Source organism: Artibeus jamaicensis, unplaced genomic scaffold (assembly GCF_021234435.1).
Source record: "Artibeus jamaicensis isolate MK-2021 breed Jamaican fruit bat unplaced genomic scaffold, CSHL_Jam_final contig_466, whole genome shotgun sequence".
In the NCBI taxonomy this organism is placed as follows: Eukaryota; Metazoa; Chordata; class Mammalia; order Chiroptera; family Phyllostomidae; genus Artibeus; species Artibeus jamaicensis.
In genome coordinates, this window is record NW_026521844.1 from 19,989,168 (window position 1) to 20,009,221 (window position 20,054).

At 36.6% G+C, this 20,054-nt stretch overlaps 1 protein-coding gene across 1 annotated transcript in view; it reads left to right on the top strand.

Annotated features, from left to right (window-relative positions):
- The window catches only part of ATP13A3 (ATPase 13A3), an 86,347-nt gene that overhangs the window by 44,748 nt on the left and 21,545 nt on the right, over nt 1-20,054 (top strand). The window contains exons 16-30 of the mRNA XM_053667211.1: nt 1,842-1,992; nt 5,829-5,945; nt 6,538-6,555; nt 6,891-7,044; nt 7,139-7,259; nt 10,537-10,661; nt 12,188-12,363; nt 12,889-13,011; nt 13,091-13,170; nt 13,851-13,893; nt 13,984-14,093; nt 14,384-14,480; nt 15,588-15,660; nt 17,557-17,734; nt 19,120-19,307. Of these exons, the coding sequence (XP_053523186.1) occupies nt 1,842-1,992; nt 5,829-5,945; nt 6,538-6,555; nt 6,891-7,044; nt 7,139-7,259; nt 10,537-10,661; nt 12,188-12,363; nt 12,889-13,011; nt 13,091-13,170; nt 13,851-13,893; nt 13,984-14,093; nt 14,384-14,480; nt 15,588-15,660; nt 17,557-17,734; nt 19,120-19,307 (1,754 nt within the window). The remainder of the gene's footprint in view (nt 1-1,841; nt 1,993-5,828; nt 5,946-6,537; nt 6,556-6,890; nt 7,045-7,138; nt 7,260-10,536; nt 10,662-12,187; nt 12,364-12,888; nt 13,012-13,090; nt 13,171-13,850; nt 13,894-13,983; nt 14,094-14,383; nt 14,481-15,587; nt 15,661-17,556; nt 17,735-19,119; nt 19,308-20,054) is intronic.

Here is a 20,054-nt window from a genome sequence, read left to right on the forward strand (position 1 = left end):
GACAGTGGTGTTCTGTCAGCACTTTGAAGGACTTACTCCATCTCTCCTGATTGCTTTTGTTATTCCTGTTGAGAATTCTTGCTTATTCTCGTTAGTAATCTTTTTTCTCCTGTGTTGTTTAAAAAATGTTTATCTTTGATTTATACAGTTTCACTATCATCTTTTTATTTGTGCAGGACTCATTTTGCTTCTTTATTCTAAGGATTTATGCTTTTCGACCTCTTTCTGTTTCATTATGGCCTTTCCCCTATTCTTGTTCTTTCTTCACTTAGAAACCCTAACTGTATGTTGGAAAAGAAACTTCATTTAGTTCTTCGCAAATCTCCCTTTCCCTTTTTCCACCCTTTGGTGTCTTGTTCTTCTTCTAAGTCTCTAATTTAAAATCCTTTTTTGCATTTTTTTAGGTTGCCATTCTACAGGGTCCGGCAAAAGTAATGCCATTGAGTATGGTTGGTAGGGTACATGAACGTGTCGCAGGAGATGGACAGCAACTTGAACATTTCACCTAAAATGTCATATGGTGTGCTTGAGTATGAAGTTGCTATGTTACAGAATTACATGCTAATGATTTTGTGATAAAAGATTTTATGTAATGAAAAAGGGGTGTTATTTGTGCCAGACCCTGTATTATATGAAATTTATGGGATTCTAATTCTGTCTTTATTGTGTCTGTTAATTAGTGAAAATTGTTTCCTAGTGCATTTTTAAGTTATGAACTCATCCTTAGCAGGGTTTTCCTGTGAGAGTCCCTCCTTTGTGGTTGTGCTGTGGGAGCTCCTCTCTAGAGAGCTTTGCTTTCACTCGGCCAGAAGCTTGGCCAAGAATGGTATCAGTGGTGCCAGGCAAACTTTAGTGTTATTTTAATAACTTGGGGATTTTCAAACCAGGCAGTAGCAGATGGTAAAACTCAAATCCCATCCTGTTCAGAGAGTTTAGTCCAAACCTGACCTGTGGTTGAATCCTTACTCTCAGTTACGTGCTGTGTTACCTTGGCAAATTACTTAACCTCTCTGCTTCAGTTTTCTCATCTTTAAAATAGGGATAATAGAACAACTTCCTATGCTCTGAGGATGAGATGAGGCAAATATACTTAAAGTTTTTAGCATAGTGCCTAGTGTGCGGCAAATATTATATAGATATTAACTATTTTCTTGAATTTTGGGCGGGGGGATGAAGAGAAATAAGCTTATTGTTAGTTATGCCTTTGTACCTGTGAGTAAATTTTTTTTAATGTACTGTTTTTCCAAGGATGTAGCTCTTGAAGAACACTAGCCGTCTGAGTTTCAAGTCCCCACTTTGTATGTGGCCTAGACTTTGTCTCCTGTTCCATGTGGGTATTTTTGGTGGCTCCCTAAGAAGGCTCCCCTTCCTTCTTTCCTCTCCCCTATGTATTTACAGCATCTGCAAATTTGTACCCCTCTGGTTTTCCTTTCTTTCTATTTTTGGCACTTAAAAATTCGCTTTTGTTTCTTGTGAGCTCAGTTTTACATTTAAAAGATTATGTGTTACACATTCATTTTATGTTTTTGTAAGAGTTTTTCTAATCTACCATATGTCCGTAAGCAGGAGTTTTAATTATTATTTAGTAGCTAGAATTTTCTATAGTGCTTTATCTGGCCTAGGTATTCAGAATCTAGGACAATGCTGTATGTTAGTCATGTATAATTTTCATGGAAGAAAATATATTTGAATCTCTCAAACTTTAGTTACAATGTGCTGAAATGCAAACATTTTATTTTCATTTTTTTAAATTATAAAACTTGAATATTGTTTGAATATTGTTAGAATATTGTCTTGAGTCTTGGAATTTATGAATCTAATTCAGTACATTTTCTGTTTAGTTTTCTTTTGCCAGAAGAAAACGTTTGCAATGAGATGTTGGTAAAGTCTCAGTTTGTTGCATGTATGGCTACTTGCCATTCACTCACAAAAATTGAAGGAGTGCTTTCTGGTGATCCACTTGATTTGAAAATGTTTGAAGCCATTGGATGGGTAAGTTTAATATTTTAAAGCACAAGTAACTTTAGAAAGATAGAGTAAAAATTACCTTACAGAAGTATTTCTGCTGGTTACTTTGATCACAGTCTGCCTTGTACCATGAAAGGAACTATATAATTTTTAAAGCTGCATCACTGGAGAGATCATTATAATTGTATAAAAGAAGTATTTGTTTTAGTTAAAGTGACTCACTTAAACACCTTTAATAGAAGATGACCTGCTCAGAACCCTGCTTTATGTGTATAGTAGATAATCAGCTATCAGCAACTTGGATCGGTAAGCCTGAGTCAGTAAGATGATCTTTGGTGCTACAGTTTATTGGTCAGGTAAAAAATATAGAGCCCTGGCTGGTGTAGCTCAGTGGATTGAGTGTGGGCCTGTGAACCAGAGGATTGAGGTTCAGTACCCAGTCAGGGGGCATGCCTGGGTTGCCGGCCGATTCCCAGCGGGGGATGCACGAGAGGCAACCATACATTGATATTTCTCTCCCTCCCTGCCCCTCTAAAGATAAATAAATAAAAAAATTTAAAATATATATATAGAGAGAGTAGAGATGTGTCTTCATTGTTGTTTGTCCTCATCTTATACTTCCTGTTTCCTTATACACAGAGGTTTGTGTTTGGTTTTCCTTCTACATGTTTTGCTATTGGTAATTTTAATTTATTTGGTTTAATTATCTTCTTTGGTTGTTAACCATTTCACACCATTCAGGTTTTTTTTTTTTTTTTTGAGATTTTTGTTTCTTTTTAGAGAGAGGGGAAGGGATGGAGAAAGAGGGGAGAAACATCGGTGCGTGGTTGCTTCTCGGGGACCTGGCCCAGAACCCAGGCATGTGCCCTGATTGGAATCAAAGCAGCAACCCTTTGGTTCGCAGGCTGGTGTTCAGTCCACAGAGCCACACCAGTCAGGGTGCATTCAGTTCCTTTACATATGCAGTAACAGTTTTGTTTCTAAAGTTCTCTTCTGGCATCTGAATGATTTATTTTCTCTGGGCCAGTATTGGGTTTTTGTGTGTGTGTATTTTTTTTTTCTTCCATGCCCTTAATGTTTTTATATGCTTTTGGTTTTCATTATACATCTTGATAACACTTCATACTTAAGAATGAAGGTCTGATTTGATAACTTTAGGTAGATGCAGTAAAGTTTTTATCCTTGTCCATATATAGGTAAAACCATTTTCTTGAAAAGCATCTCCCCTGAATAAGAAGGCTGACTATTGGGTTTTTGTGTGTTGAGGGCAGCCATCCTTCAGTTTCAAAGGGGCAGAATTAGTCTTCAGGTTGAATTCCTCACATACTCCCACAAGTAGGGCTTTACTCTGGAATATCTCTAGGGAATGACTCCCTTATTTTGTTTTTTTGGTCTTTGATTTAGCTTGACAATTCTGGCTGGTGGGAAATGTTCCCCCCTCTTCTGTATGTCCTTTTGTGTTTATTCTGGGCTCTCGTTTCCTTTATTAGTTATCAATAAGGTTCCAGTTTGACTTTGTGTTCATATTGGAAATCTCCTCTCCCTACTTGCCTTTTTATTTACCTTTACAGGTTTATTTTCTCTGTGTAGTGTGTGTATTGAGATTTTGAGGAGAAAGTAGATGAATGAGTGGATAGGCGCTCTGCCATCTTCTGAAAACTCGCAGTAAACACTGTCAAATTTAATTTTCTAAAGGACACCCACATTGTTTGTAGAGTGTAAAGCAAAATAGTACTGATTCATTTTTGATGTGCTCTCAAGCTTCTCTGCAGTGAATAGGTTTTTAGTAGATTTTAGTGTTTTGTTTGTAGAACTTTAAAAAAATGAGTTAAATAAGTTTGTGTAACAGCGTGTTTTGTTGACTTAATGCTTGGTCTTACCAGAAAGGATCAATGGAATGTTTTTATATAGCTAGTCACTACTGCTCTTTGGTGTGATAGAAGCCCTATAAAATGTATACCAATTTCAGAGATATTAAAGTGTGTCTTAGAATTGGGTAAAATTGGCTAATTGTGTATAGTTCCCTTCCCCATCATTTTCCTGTTGATTGATTCCTCCATTTGTGGAGTCAAATTAGTTTTTTTTTTCATGTATATTTTCAATACAAGTTCTTATTTGAAAATTTTTAACAAAAAAGTTTTTATAGTAAAATTTAAGGGGTTAGGGTAGTGGTATCCTAACTAGAAGAGTGCAAACTGAAACAATAAATTCATATCTTTGGATCTCAATATGTTCTTGACCCATTGGTTCAATTAGTGTATCCTTTATTTCTGACTGGGTCATTTTTATGCTGTTGAGGTCCTCACTAAGTTCCTTGAGCATCGTTATAACCAGTGTTTGGAACTATGCACCTGATAGATTACTTATCTCCACTTTGTTTACTAGCTCTTTTCTGGAGTTTTCATCTGTTCTTTCAAATGGGCCATGTTTGTCTCCTCATTTTGGCAGCCTCCCTGTGTTTGTTTCTATGTCTTAGGTAGAGCTGCTTTGACTCCGTGCTTTGATAGTGTGTCCTAATGTAGTAGGTGTCCTGTAGGGTCCAGTGGCACAGCCACACTTGTCACCCAAGCTGAATACTCGAAGTGTTGCCTTTGTGTGGGCTGAGTATACTTTCTTCTTGTAGTTGAGCCTTGGTTGCTGCTAGCAGATCAATGGGAGGGATTTACCCAGGCCAGTTAGCTGCAAGAACTAGTTGTGGCCACTGACCACCAATTTCTGCCCTCCTTGGAGGATCAGCTGTGCAGGGGCAGGGAGGTGGTTCTCTAGCGTGGTCTGTAGCTGTCCACTGGGTGTGTAGGCTCTGGGGTTTCCTGGGTAGTACAGGCCAAGGTTAACCCCCCACATATGTTTTACGTGAGGCCTCCCTTCCTTAGCTGCAAAGCAATCTGAGATACCTGCTCCTTATGCTGGGCTTGGAGATTTCCCGGTGAAGCCAAGCTGTTACTCTAGTCTGGCTGCCTATAGGACTCATTGAAGCCAGCAGTTGCTTGTTTGATAGGATTTAGGAGCCAAGACCAGTCATTCTTATAGAAAAGCAGCTTGGGTGAGCATGTAAGTTGGGTAGGATAGAGCCACTAGACCTCCAAGGTGGGTCACACAGTGTTAGCCATGTTGATGGAGTCTCAGATATGTCACCAGCCTGCGGGCTCTCTGAAGGACAGTGGCCTCTGCTTGCCCTGATGCCAGACACTTCAGTCTCTCCTTGTGTACCACTGGTACCCTTCAATTTGCCACCCCAGTGCTGGGGCTCAGAGGGAGGGAATCTGAATACATTCCCCAAGCACAAGTAGCTTGTGGGTTCCCTAAGAGGAGGTACTTAGGGCTCCAGCAGCCTCCTCCACCAACTCAGTTCTCGCTGGTTTTTGCAGCCAGAAGTTGTGGGAACTTAGCTTTCTGGCACTGGAATCCTGGCCCTGGGGGCTTGGTGTGGGTCTGGGACTCCTCGCTCCCAAGATATCCCTCCTGAATTTTTATCCTTGTGGGTATGGGGCCAGCTATTCCCTGTCTGCGCTCCTCCTACCAGTCTGGATGGATGTGGTTTCTTCAATTCCATGCTTGTCAGACTATCATTCAACTCAATTTCCAACATTCCTGAGTGATGGTTGTTCTGTATTTAATTGTAATTTTGATGTGGTTGTGCAAAGAGGTGAGCCACATCTGCCTACACTGCCATCTTTATTGAAAGCCCCTAGGTTTGTTTTTATTTCGTTTTATTTATGCTAATAATTTAGTAGTGTTCATTTATTCCTTGGACACTAAAATTTTTTTAACTTCACTGAAAATAGCCATAGTGTTTCATTTAAAAATGGAACCAGTAAATTTAGTTTTATAAATCAGTATGCTGAATATTTTTCTTTCAGATTCTGGAAGAAGCAACTGAAGAAGAAACAGCACTTCATAATAGAATTATGCCAACTGTGGTTCGTCCTCCAAAGCAACTGCTTCCTGAATCGACCCCTGTGGGAAACCAGGAGATGGTGCGAAATCACTTTACGCTAGATTATATTGTTGATACCCGTATTTAATCCTAAATTTGAAATATAAGTAGAAAATGAAATCACATGTCCTTTAACACTCATGCAGATATGAATATTTTAACTGTGTTTATTAGAAACTACACTTGGGCTGTTGCGGGTATTCTTTGTAAAATATTGAGATTTATTTCTTAGTACCATTACTTTACCTTCGTATTTCCTCAGCAGCTTAGTGTCTTGTGGTTTAGATACATGGTGACATGGTGATTAATCCTTTTAAGTTGCACTTGTTTCCTAGAATTTAATAAAAAATATATGTGAGATGCTTTATTTTTGGTTGAATATTTAAATATATTTTCCTTAGTTTATTTTAGGACTTAATGTGTTAATATTTTAGGATAACAGAACATTTGAAAATATTCAAGAATTTTTAAAAAATTGGAAGCAGGGGAGAAGCAACCTTGAAACATGACTTTGAAATAATCAAAGTTCTTTGCTGTTTTTCAGACAATGTTTTGTGGATGCATTATTTTTTTATCTTGAGTATGTTAATGGACTTAACCTGTACTATTTTCTTTGTTCTTTTTGTTTTTAGGAGCTGTTCGAACTTCCAGTAAGTGAAGAATGTTTACTCGTTACCTAAGTATATTTGTTTTAATTCTTAAAGAATAATAAATGCACCCTGACCGGCATGGCTCAGTTGGTTGAGTATTGTCCCATGAAGTGAAAGGTTGTTGGTTCAATTCCCTGTTCGGGCACATGCCTGGGTTGTGGGCCAGGTCCCTGGTCGGGGACATGCAAGAGACAACCAACCGATCAATGTTTCTCTTACACATTGATGTTTCTCTCTCTCTTTTTTTTCCTCCTTTCCCCTTTCTCCAAAAAGTAAAATCTTTTTTTAAAAAGAGACAATAATACATGCTTTGTGCATCTTTTGAAATTATGCAGGCTATTTATGAGATAGGAATTGTTCGCCAGTTCCCCTTTTCTTCTGCTTTGCAACGAATGAGTGTGGTTTCAAGGGTCCTGGGGGAGAAGAAAATGGATGCCTACATGAAAGGGGCCCCTGAGGTCATTGCCAGTCTTTGTAAACCTGACACAGGTAAGGAGCCAACTAGGCTTTGTATAAAATTCTGATATTTGTGTAAGTTTGTATTAGCAATTCTAACAGTGATATTTATTTTTTTCTTTTCAAGTTCCTGTTGATTTTGAAAAAGTTTTAGAGGATTACACTAAACAGGGCTTCCGCGTAATTGCTCTTGCACACAAAAAATTGGAGTCAAAACTGACATGGCATAAAGTACAGAATATTAGCAGGTAAGGTTGATGAATAGTTTTTCTACAGTTTTTCCAATAGTGTCATTTATGTTCATGTAAGTCACTTATAATAATTTGTAGTGAGTATTTGCATACATTTAGTAAATATTTAATAAATATACATGCAGTGTTTTTTTAGTTGAGATAAAAGTACAGCTCTTAGGAACTATTTTAAATTTATGTGTTCAGTACTTATTGAGTCCCTCCCCACTATGTGTTGGGCATGTTTTCTTAGGAACATAATTAATGCTTTTTAGTAAATCCACTTCTACAGAGGTTTCTTTTCCCAAATGATCAGCTTGCTCTTACCCAGTAGTTGGAACCAAGTACTTAGAGTATCATGAGTCACAGTGTGCAAGATCTTCTCTACCCCAGACGTCAAATGGTATTACCAGCATCACATTTACTTTCATGTATAGATACAGGTTTTACATTCAAGGATTGTTACATTTGCAGTAACTGATATAGACCTACCTTTTTTCTTTTTTAAGAGGGAGGGGAAGGGAAGGAGAAAGGGAGATAAACATCAGTGTGTGGTTGCCTCTCGCATACCCCCTGCTGGGGTTCTGGCTCACAACCCCGGTGTGTGCCCTGACTGGGAATCAAACCATCAACCCTTTGGTTCACAGGCCAGTGCTCAATCCACTCAGCCACACCAGCCTGGGCTAGACCTACCCTTTGAGGATAGCATTTTAATTTAGGACTCTTTTATGATGTACATGCTTATTTGGCTTGTGAAATAGCCTTTTCTTCCTCCATCCTCACTACCACTATTTATAATTCAGGGACTTAGCTCTTTTTTGTAGTCTTTCCTTTCTGTAATCTATATTGAATACTCCTCCAGAGAAAGCTTTTTAACAATCTCCTACCTGGAATTTTATAAATGGCTCCCTGTCACTGACAGGAGGAATTCACAATCCAGGGATATGCACAGGAAAGAGAACAAAACATGTCGTTTTTTTAAATAGGAAAATTATACAAACAGGTATATATCAGAAAAAAAACATACAAATGAGCATTGAATACATGATAGTGAAAATGATAGGTAGGACACTTTAATTCTTGGGGAACTACAGAATAAAACCACAATGTGACATTACATTTTTCCTGAAATTGGCAAGTTTGATAGTAGCAAGTATTAGCAAAGGTCTGAGAAAATTGTAACAAATGACATATTGCTACTACACTGTTGTAAATCTTAAAGAACATTTAAAGTTGCTTATATCATTTGACCTAGCTAGTGCAGTTTTAGGACTCCACCCTGAAGAATACTTCCTGTGTGTGTAAGTTCATGTTTAAATAGTACAGATAACATAATAATCACCAATAGGGCAGTGATTAAATTATGGACTATTAGAAGTTTAGTTAAATTATTCTAGACAAGTAAAAAGTGTTTGTATTACAGTCCTATTATTCTGAGTGAGAACTGCAGGAGTAGAGTGGGTAGCCAGATTAACTGAAAGGAAAACTACATTAGGAATTCTAACTATAAAACAGCATTTGAGGGATGTGGTCTAATCTTGAATGTCCTCCCCCCCCAAAAAAAGCAACAACTAGGTAATCTGATACATATGCATGATTCAGAGCCAAAATGTAAAATATTATATCCTGATTCCTATGTAGGGCATATTAGGATTTTTTTTTCTTCTCTACAGCTTCACATTTTGCTATTTCCCTTCAAAGAAGTAATGAGTTGAATGTAGTACTTGAGCATGTTTAGTGAGACATCCCTTTTCACCTAGGATTTCAAGATGCAACTTCACCAGTTGTGGCAGAACTGTCACACTTTGGTGACCACACACGAATGCCCTCGGATAGGCTATTTCTTCTACACAGAATACCCTGTCCTTCCCTATCAACTTTTCTCTCTGTGCTCCCCTTCATTCTCCTCCTTCAACTGAGACCTTCTCTGTGTTTTCATTATGCCTTCTGAGACTAGGTTGAACCTTTGTATCTCAAATTAAATATTGTACTGTTCATTCAAGAGAGGGCAAAATTTCCATGACCTGTGTCATAGGAAAGTTAGGAAACCAGCTGCAGCCAGAAACTGCTAGTACCTCATAGGAAAATGGCTGCAGTGCTTTTGACTACTGAGTAGTTCCACGTTTGTAGAGCTTTGTGCTTTGAATTGCGTTTTTAGGTTTCAAGGCTTGCTTTCTTCTGTTGTCACCATTAATATCATTTGTGTTAAGTTTTCTACTTTTTAACCCCTTTAGTACCCATTGTTATAAAATACATTCTGAAGATGTTTAGGTGTATAGCTATGTAAAGGACTTTTGTTAAATTTTATGTAGAAAAACCAGTTGGTTACCGCAGGTCTGAAATTTTGATCCCTAATCTCAAGCTCCCTTTCTCCATTGGAAAAAAATCTCTTATTTAATTTTGGTACCTATAGATTTCTTAACACAACCATCACTGAACAGACTTCATCTCCATTATAGTGCTGAAGTGCATATTATTTTCTCATGCATCCCTTGCTTGCTTGTCTGTTTCCTCACAAAAGCATATTGAGAGTAGAGATCATGCCTTTTCTTTCATCTTTGACATCCCAGTGACTACCATATACTTGATGCATTCATTATATAGTCAGCTATCTGACAGAATAGCATCTTGGTAACTATTGAACATGAATAAATATTCCAAAAGACTTATCTGTGGATTCCAAGTAGATCTTGTTGGATTGCTAATGTTTCTTAGATCACACTTCAGGGATCAACAAGTTGATCGAGAATTTTATAAAATTCACCAAAAACTTGAAAATGAATGTAGTATGATTATATCAAATGTGCTTATGGGACAGGGTTTTTTTTTTCTTTTTTACTTTTATTGAAGTTAGGGTATGTTGTATGGGGACAGTAAAAACAGATTTATTTGTGCTTGCTAATTTGGTTTGTAGGACATAAGATGAACATTCCTTAATACTACAAGTGTTTAGTGTCTTATTAAGGTATACAGTTCTCCCTTGATATCTGTGTGGGGACTGGTTCCCAGGTCCCATCTGGGGATATGAAAAGCAACTATACCTTTCCAAATGATTCCTACATTCCTGCATTTAAATGGAGGAAATTTAATTTCAAAATGTATTTCTTGGGAATTAATTGTTTTTCCAGGTTGAAAATTTTTGAGATGCTGAACTCAAACATGTAGGGTTTATTTCTGTATATGAAATGTCTTGGTTTATAATTTATGGATATTTTAAGTCACTTTATCACTATAAAGAGAAAATAACCTATTCTCTTGACTAAACCATTATGTGTTAAAATTTCTTTTTCTGTAGAGATGCCATTGAAAACAACATGGATTTTATGGGATTAATTATAATGCAGAACAAATTAAAGCAAGAAACCCCTGCAGTACTTGAAGACTTGCATAAAGCCAACATTCGCACTGTCATGGTCACAGGTTAGACTTTATAAAAGGACACAGAAAAAATTGAGTGTGACTCTGAGTTTAAGATATATAATACTGAGGAATGATCAGTTCATTGTAAAAGCCTGTTATATAGTGGCTCCATCCTACATTGCCCTGTTTCAGCTCTGAATATTTTTCAAGGTATAAGATAACTTTGCAATACCCTTTTGAGGTCTAACAAATTCTGTTTATAGAGTATAACTACTATAGCTGACTGATCCTCCTGTTGTTATAGTAGTATTGATAATATTAGATAGTTGCCATTCCTTAGCTATGTGAAATAGTGGCAGCTCTGAGTATTTTTTTTTCTTAGTAAATAATCAGAATTAAGGTATTCACTTATAGCCTTGGGTGATGTAGCTCAGTGGATTGAGCGCAGGCCTGTGAACCAGAGGCTTGCCAGTTCAATTCCCAGTCAGGGCACATGCCTGGGTTGCGGGCCAGGTCCCCAGTGAGGGGTGTGTGAGAGGCAACCACACACTGATATTTCTCTCCCTTTCTTTCCCTTTCCCTTCTCCTCTCTCTAAAAGTAGATAAAATCTTTTTTTTTAATATGTTCACTTAAAAGATATTCACTTATGGCATTTATGTGTTCAGCAAGACTTATGTGGTAAAGGCCTGAACACATTTTCATGCTTTAGACTGTGAGATTCAACTGGTAGCATACTTATTACTATAGAGCTCAAGAACTAAATTTATTAGTGTCCCAGCAGTTCTTGGTTTTTATGATGCCTTCAGAGCACTTTCCATCTCTGTCTCTTTCCCCTCTTTCTCTGCCACGACTGACTGTGGTTTTGTTGTCCCAAGGGGTCTACCTGGTCACAGGGAGGCACCCTTGGAAAAAGAGTGTGGGAGTTTGGGGAAAAAGTAACGTTGCCCCTCAGTTCTGATAGCAGTGGGCTCCCAAGGCCTTTGCCAGCTTCTCCTGTAAGCTGATATTTTCTTCTCTTGATCTCGTCCGTATAGTGCTGCTCTTTTTTTCTTTCTCATGACTAAGAAGTTTCCTGTCTTGCTTCTCTTTACATTTTGTAAAGATTATATTCTTACTGTCTTGCTTATCTTTTAGTTTTGTGTAGTCTTCCTTTTGTAATTCATTCTTTTTTTCTTTTTCTGTGATACTACTTGAGTATTCTTGTACGGATCACCAGTCACTCCTAGGTTATTTCAACAAGTATTCATTGAGCACCTGCTCCGCATGTAGCACTGTGCCAGGTATTGAATGGGCACTGCTAGTGAATGGCTCAAAAAGATCGAGAATGTATTTGGTTTTAAAAATTGTGGGTTAGAAGGTTCCAACTATTCAGTATATATATGCATGAGTTATTTGAGGCTTTCTTTGATAAGTATGTTCTGATTTTATTACTTTTAAGCTCCAAGAGTAAAGACCATACATTATCTTCATTTTGCTCAGCCTATGTGGGGGGGGGACCCTAGTAAATTCTGAATAAGTACTTGTTGGTTAATACATTTATATTCCTATTTTAATTTTTATGTGTTTTCAATATTTTGAAAATTAGGTGACAACATGTTGACTGCTGTCTCTGTGGCCAGAGACTGTGGAATGATACTACCTCAGGATAAAGTTATTATTGCTGAAGCGTTACCTCCAAAGGATGGAAAAGTGGCCAAGATCAATTGGCATTATGCAGACTCCCTAACACAGTGCAGTAATTCATTAGCAATTAACTCGGAGGTAATGTCAAGATGAGTTTTCGCTTTTGTAGCTTGCTTGTTTTAACTTTAGTCTAAAGAAATAAAATGTGGTACATTAAAATACAGCAAAACAAAAAGCAAACAAAAACAGAAGCCTGGGTTTCTGAATCATTAGAGTCAGGAATCTCAATGTTTAAATTTTGATAGATAAAGTTGAGAAGCACAATTTTAAGTATACGAATTCCAAACATTTATCCTATTTTAAAAGTAGTGATATAAAAATATTTTTTAAAAAAGTAGTGATAAATGATGCACGTGGGCAGTAATATTCAGTTCATGGGTCATTTCAAATTGAAGCAGATATTTAGCCTTCTTTAAATTTTTCATTTTTAATAAACATAAATCCCCTTAAAATTGTGTTTCCCTTTACTTTCAATAAATGTTAAACTCTCAGTGTCTTAAAATATCAGATGAAAGAATTTAGTTTTGGGTCAACTATTTTTAAAATAAGGTAGTGTTACTTGGTTTGGCTACCTAAATATTGTTCTGAATGTCATATACACAGGCTATTCCAATTAAATTGGCCCATAATAGCTTAGAGGATCTTCAGGTGACTCGTTTTCATTTTGCCATGAATGGAAAATCATTTTCAGTGATACTGGAGCATTTTCAAGACCTCGTTCCTAAGGTTAGTGATTTGGGTTTGTGTATTCATTCACATGAATACATCGTTAACAGTATTTTAAAGAAATTCATATTTTTTCCAGTTGATGTTGCATGGCACCGTGTTTGCTCGTATGGCACCTGATCAGAAGACACAATTGATAGAAGCACTGCAAAATGTAGAGTAAGTATTGGTGTGCTTGTGTTTTCTTAAAATTGAATTGTTTCATTTTCAACCCCCCAAAAGTATTAATAACTAATATTTCACATGTATAATATTGTCCCCTATTAGGTAGGTGATAACTTTGTCTATTTAAAAGAGGCTTATGTGTTCATGTAGGATCTTGCAGCTGAAGTATAATAGCGACAATTTCTTTTCTGGGTAATCTGTGAGGTAGAGTTCATTCATTTCGGTTTGACAGAAATGACTGTATAGTTTTAGTAAATTATTATGTTTCAAGTTTTTAAGGGAGAACTCTTTACTGATAGCCCTAAAGTAAGTGTCTAAAGTCTATGCAAGCCCAAGTACTTTGCTCTAAAGATGAGGCAGTTAAGGGGCCCTGGCTTGTGTGGCTCAAGTGGATTGAGTGCTGGGCTGTGAACCAAAAGGAGATTGAGATGTCAAAATGAGAAACTGATTTGTCCATCTTGTGACAGAAAAAGGACAATACCAAGGTCATTTGAGATGCAGGCCGGTGCTGTTCGCAAAGCAACACACCTGTGGTCATTGTAATGAAAAGATTTGTTTGTTTCACTGGGAAAATCTTGGTTTCTTAGCTCCCCATAATACTATATTAGAGAAATCTTTAATTAAATATTGTATATTTTAAGAAATTAATCAAAATCTTAATTTTTGTTTCCTAGTTACTTTGTTGGGATGTGTGGTGATGGTGCAAATGATTGTGGTGTAAGTACAATTTTGTGATTTATAGTTTCTTCTTTACTCATCTAAGGCACATTCACAAAACTCAGCCAGTTTCCTTTTTCAAACTTTTAGGCTCTGAAGAGGGCGCATGGAGGCATTTCCTTATCAGAGCTCGAGGCTTCAGTGGCATCTCCCTTTACCTCCAAAACTCCTAGTATTTCCTGTGTGCCAAACCTTATCAGGTAGTACGAATTGAAAATTTTCCCAGAACCTCTATTGCTTGCTTTAATTAAAGAAAATAAATTTATCATAGAAACTGATGTGAATATGTTTGGTATATTTTATGTTACTTATTAGCGATAGATTGACTTTTATTCCCTATCTCTTGCAGTTCTGTTTTGGCTTAGTTCTTTGGGTAGAAATGTGCTTTATTGTAACTGTTGAATGTAGATGTTCATCTGTCAAGATATGATTGTGGTTTGGGGGAGGAGTTTAAAATGCCTTATTCACACGCCAACATTTGTTTTCACAGGGAAGGCCGTGCTGCTTTAATGACTTCCTTCTGTGTGTTTAAATTTATGGCTTTGTACAGCATTATACAATACTTCAGTGTTACTCTACTGTATTCCGTGAGTACTGATATTTCTTACAGAGAGGGCACTTAGTGTTAAAAACATTTAAATTAAGATTTGAGCCTATATGTTTGATTTTGAATGCATCCATTAATTATGGAACTTACTTAAGTAGCTATGAATGTTTCTGTAGTTTGCTACTATGTTTTGTGTAGCAAATTGAAAAATCTCATTAATATGGAATAACATTTTCCTTAAGGCCAACAACTAGGGCTGAATCTTGTGAGTAAAAGATGATTGTTTGTTTTTTGCCTTTAGCACAGATTGGACATCTCTCTTAGAATTCTTCCAAATGTCAAGCTGTGACATATTTTAGAAGTACAGTTAACTTTGCAATAGATTTACAGGAAAAGTCCAGAATGAGAAATGATGTTTCAGCCATAGTTGTAGGATATTATGAGTTTGGAGAAAAAGCTTGGACAGTGGTGTCCTTAGGTACTCCATCTGATTTTATACTTGAAGTGATCTTACTTTAGACATATCTCTGTCTGGAGTGTCCAGCCTGCAGGCAGCATTCAGCCCAGGATGGCTATGAATGCAGCCCAACACAAAAACATAAATGTACTTAAAACTGTTTTTTTGCTCATCAGTTTTTGTTAGTGTCTGTGTATTTAATATGTGGCCCAAGACAACTCTTCTTTTTCCAGTGTGGTGCAGAGATGCCAAAAGGTTGGACACCCCTGTGAGTCTAAACGAACATCCGTGACATTCCAAGGCATCTTTGTGAAATTATACTTTTTGATAATTTGTAGATAGTATCAGGAGGGATGTTGTTAGATATTAAGGAGACTTCAAGATACTAATATTCAAGGATATTGAATATTGTGAGTAAAAGTTTGTGTTTTCCTCTTGCCAGAAAACTTTTGAAAGATTTTTATTGAATGAATTGCAAGGAGATGCCTTTTATACTAATACATTAAACTGAATGTTTGCAAATACATTATATTTCACTGATTTGAATGGCAAATGTATTTAACTTTTTCAGCAGGTCCAAGTACCACTTAGTAGTAATAATTAGCAGGGGTGGAAAAACTAAAACCAGAAAAAAGTGATATGAAAATAGTTCCTGAAAACTAATTATGATTTTAAAAATTACTTCTGTAGGTGTTAAGTAACCTAGGAGATTTCCAGTTTCTCTTCATTGATCTGGCAATCATTTTGGTGGTGGTATTTACAAGTGAGTATTTTGTTTTGTTACTGATTTCAAAGCATATGAAATTCTAATGTGACTTATTAAACTTTGATAAATTTGTATCAGTAATCATAATACTGTGTATACCTTTCTGGATTTCTTGTGAATATTCCCTTTATTACCAATAGCTTATATTTTGCCTCATTTATTTTCTCTCTTCACTCTTTCTGAACTATTTAAGAATAAGTTTGTGTTATTTTGCCCCTTTCCCTCTGAATATTTTAGCATGTTGCCTAAAAGCAAGGCCATTCTATTATATAATTAAACACAATTACAAATAAAGGAAATTTAATGTTGATACTATTATTTACAGCTGATATTCATATGTCTTGTCATATGTTCTAATAATGTCCTTTATACCTTTTTCCCTAGTTCCCTAGCCCAGGATCTAATCAAGGTTCACAGACTTCATGTAATTATCATGTCTGTTTAGTCCAGAATATTGGACTAAATCCAGATTAAATTCTTTAATCCAGAATATTGCATCAGCCTTTTTTGGAAGGCCTTGTGACAGTTCTGATGTATTCTCGTTAGACTTGGGCTATAAATTCCTGGTGGGAATATCATAGGCATTCCTTCTACATACATCTTATAAGGAGACAGAAGATGTTTTTTTTTTCTAGTATTGGTGATGTTCACGTCAAAATAAATAATGATGGTAATAGGATCTGACCCATTTAATCAAATAAAAATTTACAAGTTCATACTGGCAGGCAGACAGGCAGTAAACAAAGGAATAAATGAGTGAATAAATGGGAGAGAAGGAAAAGTTCTTCCTTACAGTAAATGCTAACTAATAAATACAGAAGGAATGAAGGACTTAAACCATGGAAAGATCCTGCCAGGTCTTACTGACATTTTAGGCCAGGTAAATCTTTTTTTCCCCAAAAGGAAAGTGTGGGGTTTTAAAAAATATTTTATTTATTTATCTTTAGAGAGAAAGAAGGGAGGGGGAAAGAGAGGGAGAGAAACATGAATGTGTGGTTGCCTGTCATTTGGCCCCCACTGGGGACCTGGCCCACAACCTAGGCATGTGCCCTGACTGGGAATCAAACTGGTAACCCCTTGGTTCGAAGCCCATGCTCAATCTACTGAGCTACACCAGCCAGGGCTTAGGCCAGGTAACTTTTTTTTTTTATTGTGAGGGATGCTACCAGCATCTCTGATCTCTATCCAACTAGATGCAGTAACACACTCTCCAAGTTGCAACAGCCAAAAGTACCTTCACACATTGTTAGATGTAGCCTGGGGGCAAAATCATGTTGGTTGAGAATGATTTACTTAGACAGTCTTGAATGGATGCTAAAACTAGTGAGTAAAAGTTTGATGAGGAAAGAAATTTTTTACATAGTCTCAATATGCAGATTATTTATGTACAAAGAAACAAATGGTAACTTGAAAGTGGAAGACACTCGGTGGATACCAGTTTAATAAGTAATCAAAGCCTTTTTTAATGTTACTGTTATATTTATATTGCTTCAAACCTTGTTAATGTCTTATTAAGAGGAAGAAATATATAGTAATTTAACTTTAGTTTTGCAATTAAGAATTTAAAAATAAGTTCTTAGTTAAACATACAGGGTGGTGATTAATCTTAGTCTGTATGCTTATATTTAATATTCTTTTTACTTGTATTAATGTTTCCTTTGAATTTCATTAGACTAATTTAAAAAGGACTCCTGAATCATTTTTGGAAAAGCTTAAATTGTTTCCATTTACAGATTACTTATGGACATCTGGCTTGGTTTTTGGACATTTTTCATATGAAACATTCATTAGACAAAAGCAAATTTTTTAAGTTCCTAAATGAATCTGCTTATTTATTTTATAGTGACAAATTAAGTTAGCTACAAACCTTTCATCTTTTTATTCTCAACATAGTGAGTTTAAATCCTGCGTGGAAGGAGCTTGTGGCACAAAGACCGCCGTCAGGCCTCATATCGGGAGCTCTGCTCTTCTCCGTTTTGTCTCAGATCATCATCTGCATTGCGTTTCAATCTTTGGGGTTTTTTTGGGTCAAGCAGCAGCCTTGGTATGAAGTATGGCATCCACAGTCAGAGTAAGTTGGTCAATCCATTTAAAAATTTATGTAAAGTATGTGTAATATACATGTACATAAAAAAATTATATAAAAGTTTTGCATGCAGTGTGATTACACACTTAAGTAATTTGGCCTGTATTTGACTTTATATATCTTGCTTTCCTTATCTGAAAATGAGAACATTGAAATTAATCATTAGGGTCTCTTCTAAACCCAGAATGTGGGTGTGTCTAACTTTCCTAACCCCCGTTTAGGAAATGACATTTTAAAACCTAAATTCTTTTTTTTTTAGAAGTATTTTTTAAAGGTAGAGTCTACAGTTCACAGATCATGATAACATTAATTAATTATACATACAAGCAAGTCACTAAGGTAATTTTGTAGATTTAAATGTTCAGGTGCAAACATTAGTTGATTGAGGGAGATTGCTCATTTTTAAAAGTTTTTAAAGGTTTTAGAAACTTAATATTACTGCTTGCTTATATGTAAATATAAACACTGTGGATGAAAAGGAATAGGTGGGATTTTTCTTAAGAATCTTTCCAGATTTGTAGCACATTAACATTTTGTTACTACTTGACTGTGCTTGTTATGGCTGTTTTAATAATAGATACTGGGGACTTCTCATACTGGACCTATGTACATTTGACAGTTTTGCCCCCCTAGAGGTAGAAAAGAGAGAGCCATAGCTGGAGAATACTGAAGACCATCTCAGTGCCAAGTGCGTTGCTGCACATTTACATATGTTACTTGACTCATTCCCGACAGTGACCCTGTGAATGAGCAGGTGGTGTCCACACTTACAGGTCAGGATAACAGGCTCAGGAATTAAATAATATTTTCTCAGTTACAGCTAAAAAGTGGTAGAGCCAAGGTCAAACCCAAGATCTGTTTATCCTTACTATGCTAAAATTAGAAAATTAAAAAAGCTAGAGGGGCTTTTTGAATATTTTATTTCTTTTTATTTATTTATTTTTTTTAGAGAGCGGGGAAGGGAAGGAGAAAGGGAGAAAAACATTAGTGTGTGGTTGCCTCTCACATGGCCCCCACTGGGGACCTGGCCTGCGACCCAGGCATGTGCCCTGACTGGGAATTGAACTGCAACCCTTTGGTTCACAGCCTGTGCTCAATCCACTGAGCTACACCAGCCAGTGCTATAGGGGCTTTTTAATAATAAAGCCTCTTCTAAGTTTTTCACTGATTGGAATGTGGCTAAAGTGAAAAAAAAACCCCTCAGTGTTCTACCTGGTCTGTATCTCTTAGCTTAATATTGTTGGAGCTTTTGCTATTACCTTATTTCTATTTATTTTATAATAGTGACTTAAAGCAGGTAAGGTAAAATTGTTTTCTTTTGGGAAATTGGTATTGCATTTAGTAATTTAAATATTTTTTGTGTGTTTTAGTGCTTGTAATACAACAGGAAGCCTATATGGGAATTCCTCACATTTGTACAATGAAACTGAAGATGATCCACATAATATACAAAATTATGAAAATACCACAGTGTTTTTTATCTCCAGTTTTCAGTACCTCATAGTGGCAATTGCCTTTTCAAAAGGAAAACCCTTCAGGCAACCTTGCTACAAGAATTGTAGGTTTGACATTTATTACGGTTTCCATCTTGCTTATTTTCTTTAAAAATACTATAAGAAGACTAGAGTGAAAATTGTGATTTATATGTTTACTGTTCTGTTTTCATGTTAGCTTCTACACTAAGTTTAAAGTTAAAGCCACCAGTTCTAAATATTCCTGGTTTTCACATTCTCTTAGTTCTGGCTCTAACTTTTATTTTCACAGTCCATTGCAAAGAGTTAGAATTAGGAGCAGGAACAGAGGCTCCTCAGTTGGAACAAAGGGTGTTACACTTTGCTTCGGGTGGTCCTGCCTGTTCCTTGTTTCTGACACTGGTGCAGCCGGTGTTCACCTGGAATTCTTCACTTCCATGCCCTTTGCATCCTGCAGAAGGGACACATAGGATGGAGACTTGGGCCTCATAGACTTATCTGCCATAGCATTTTTAAAAATTAAATGTTTTAAAATTAAATTTATTGGGGTGACATTGGTTAATAAAACCATGCAGGTTTCAAGTGTACAGTTCTATAACACATCATCTTCATACTGCATTGTGTGCTCACCACCCATAGTCAAGTCTCTTTCCGCTACCATTTATCCCCCGCTTTGCCTTCTTCCTCATCCGTCCACCCCTTTTCCCTCTGATAGCCACCATACTGTTTTCTGTAGCTTTGGGTTTTTTTTAAACCCCTTCACCCAACACCCCAACCCCTCTCCCCTCCGACAGCTGTCTGTTCTCTGTATTTTTGAGTCTGTTTCTGCTTTG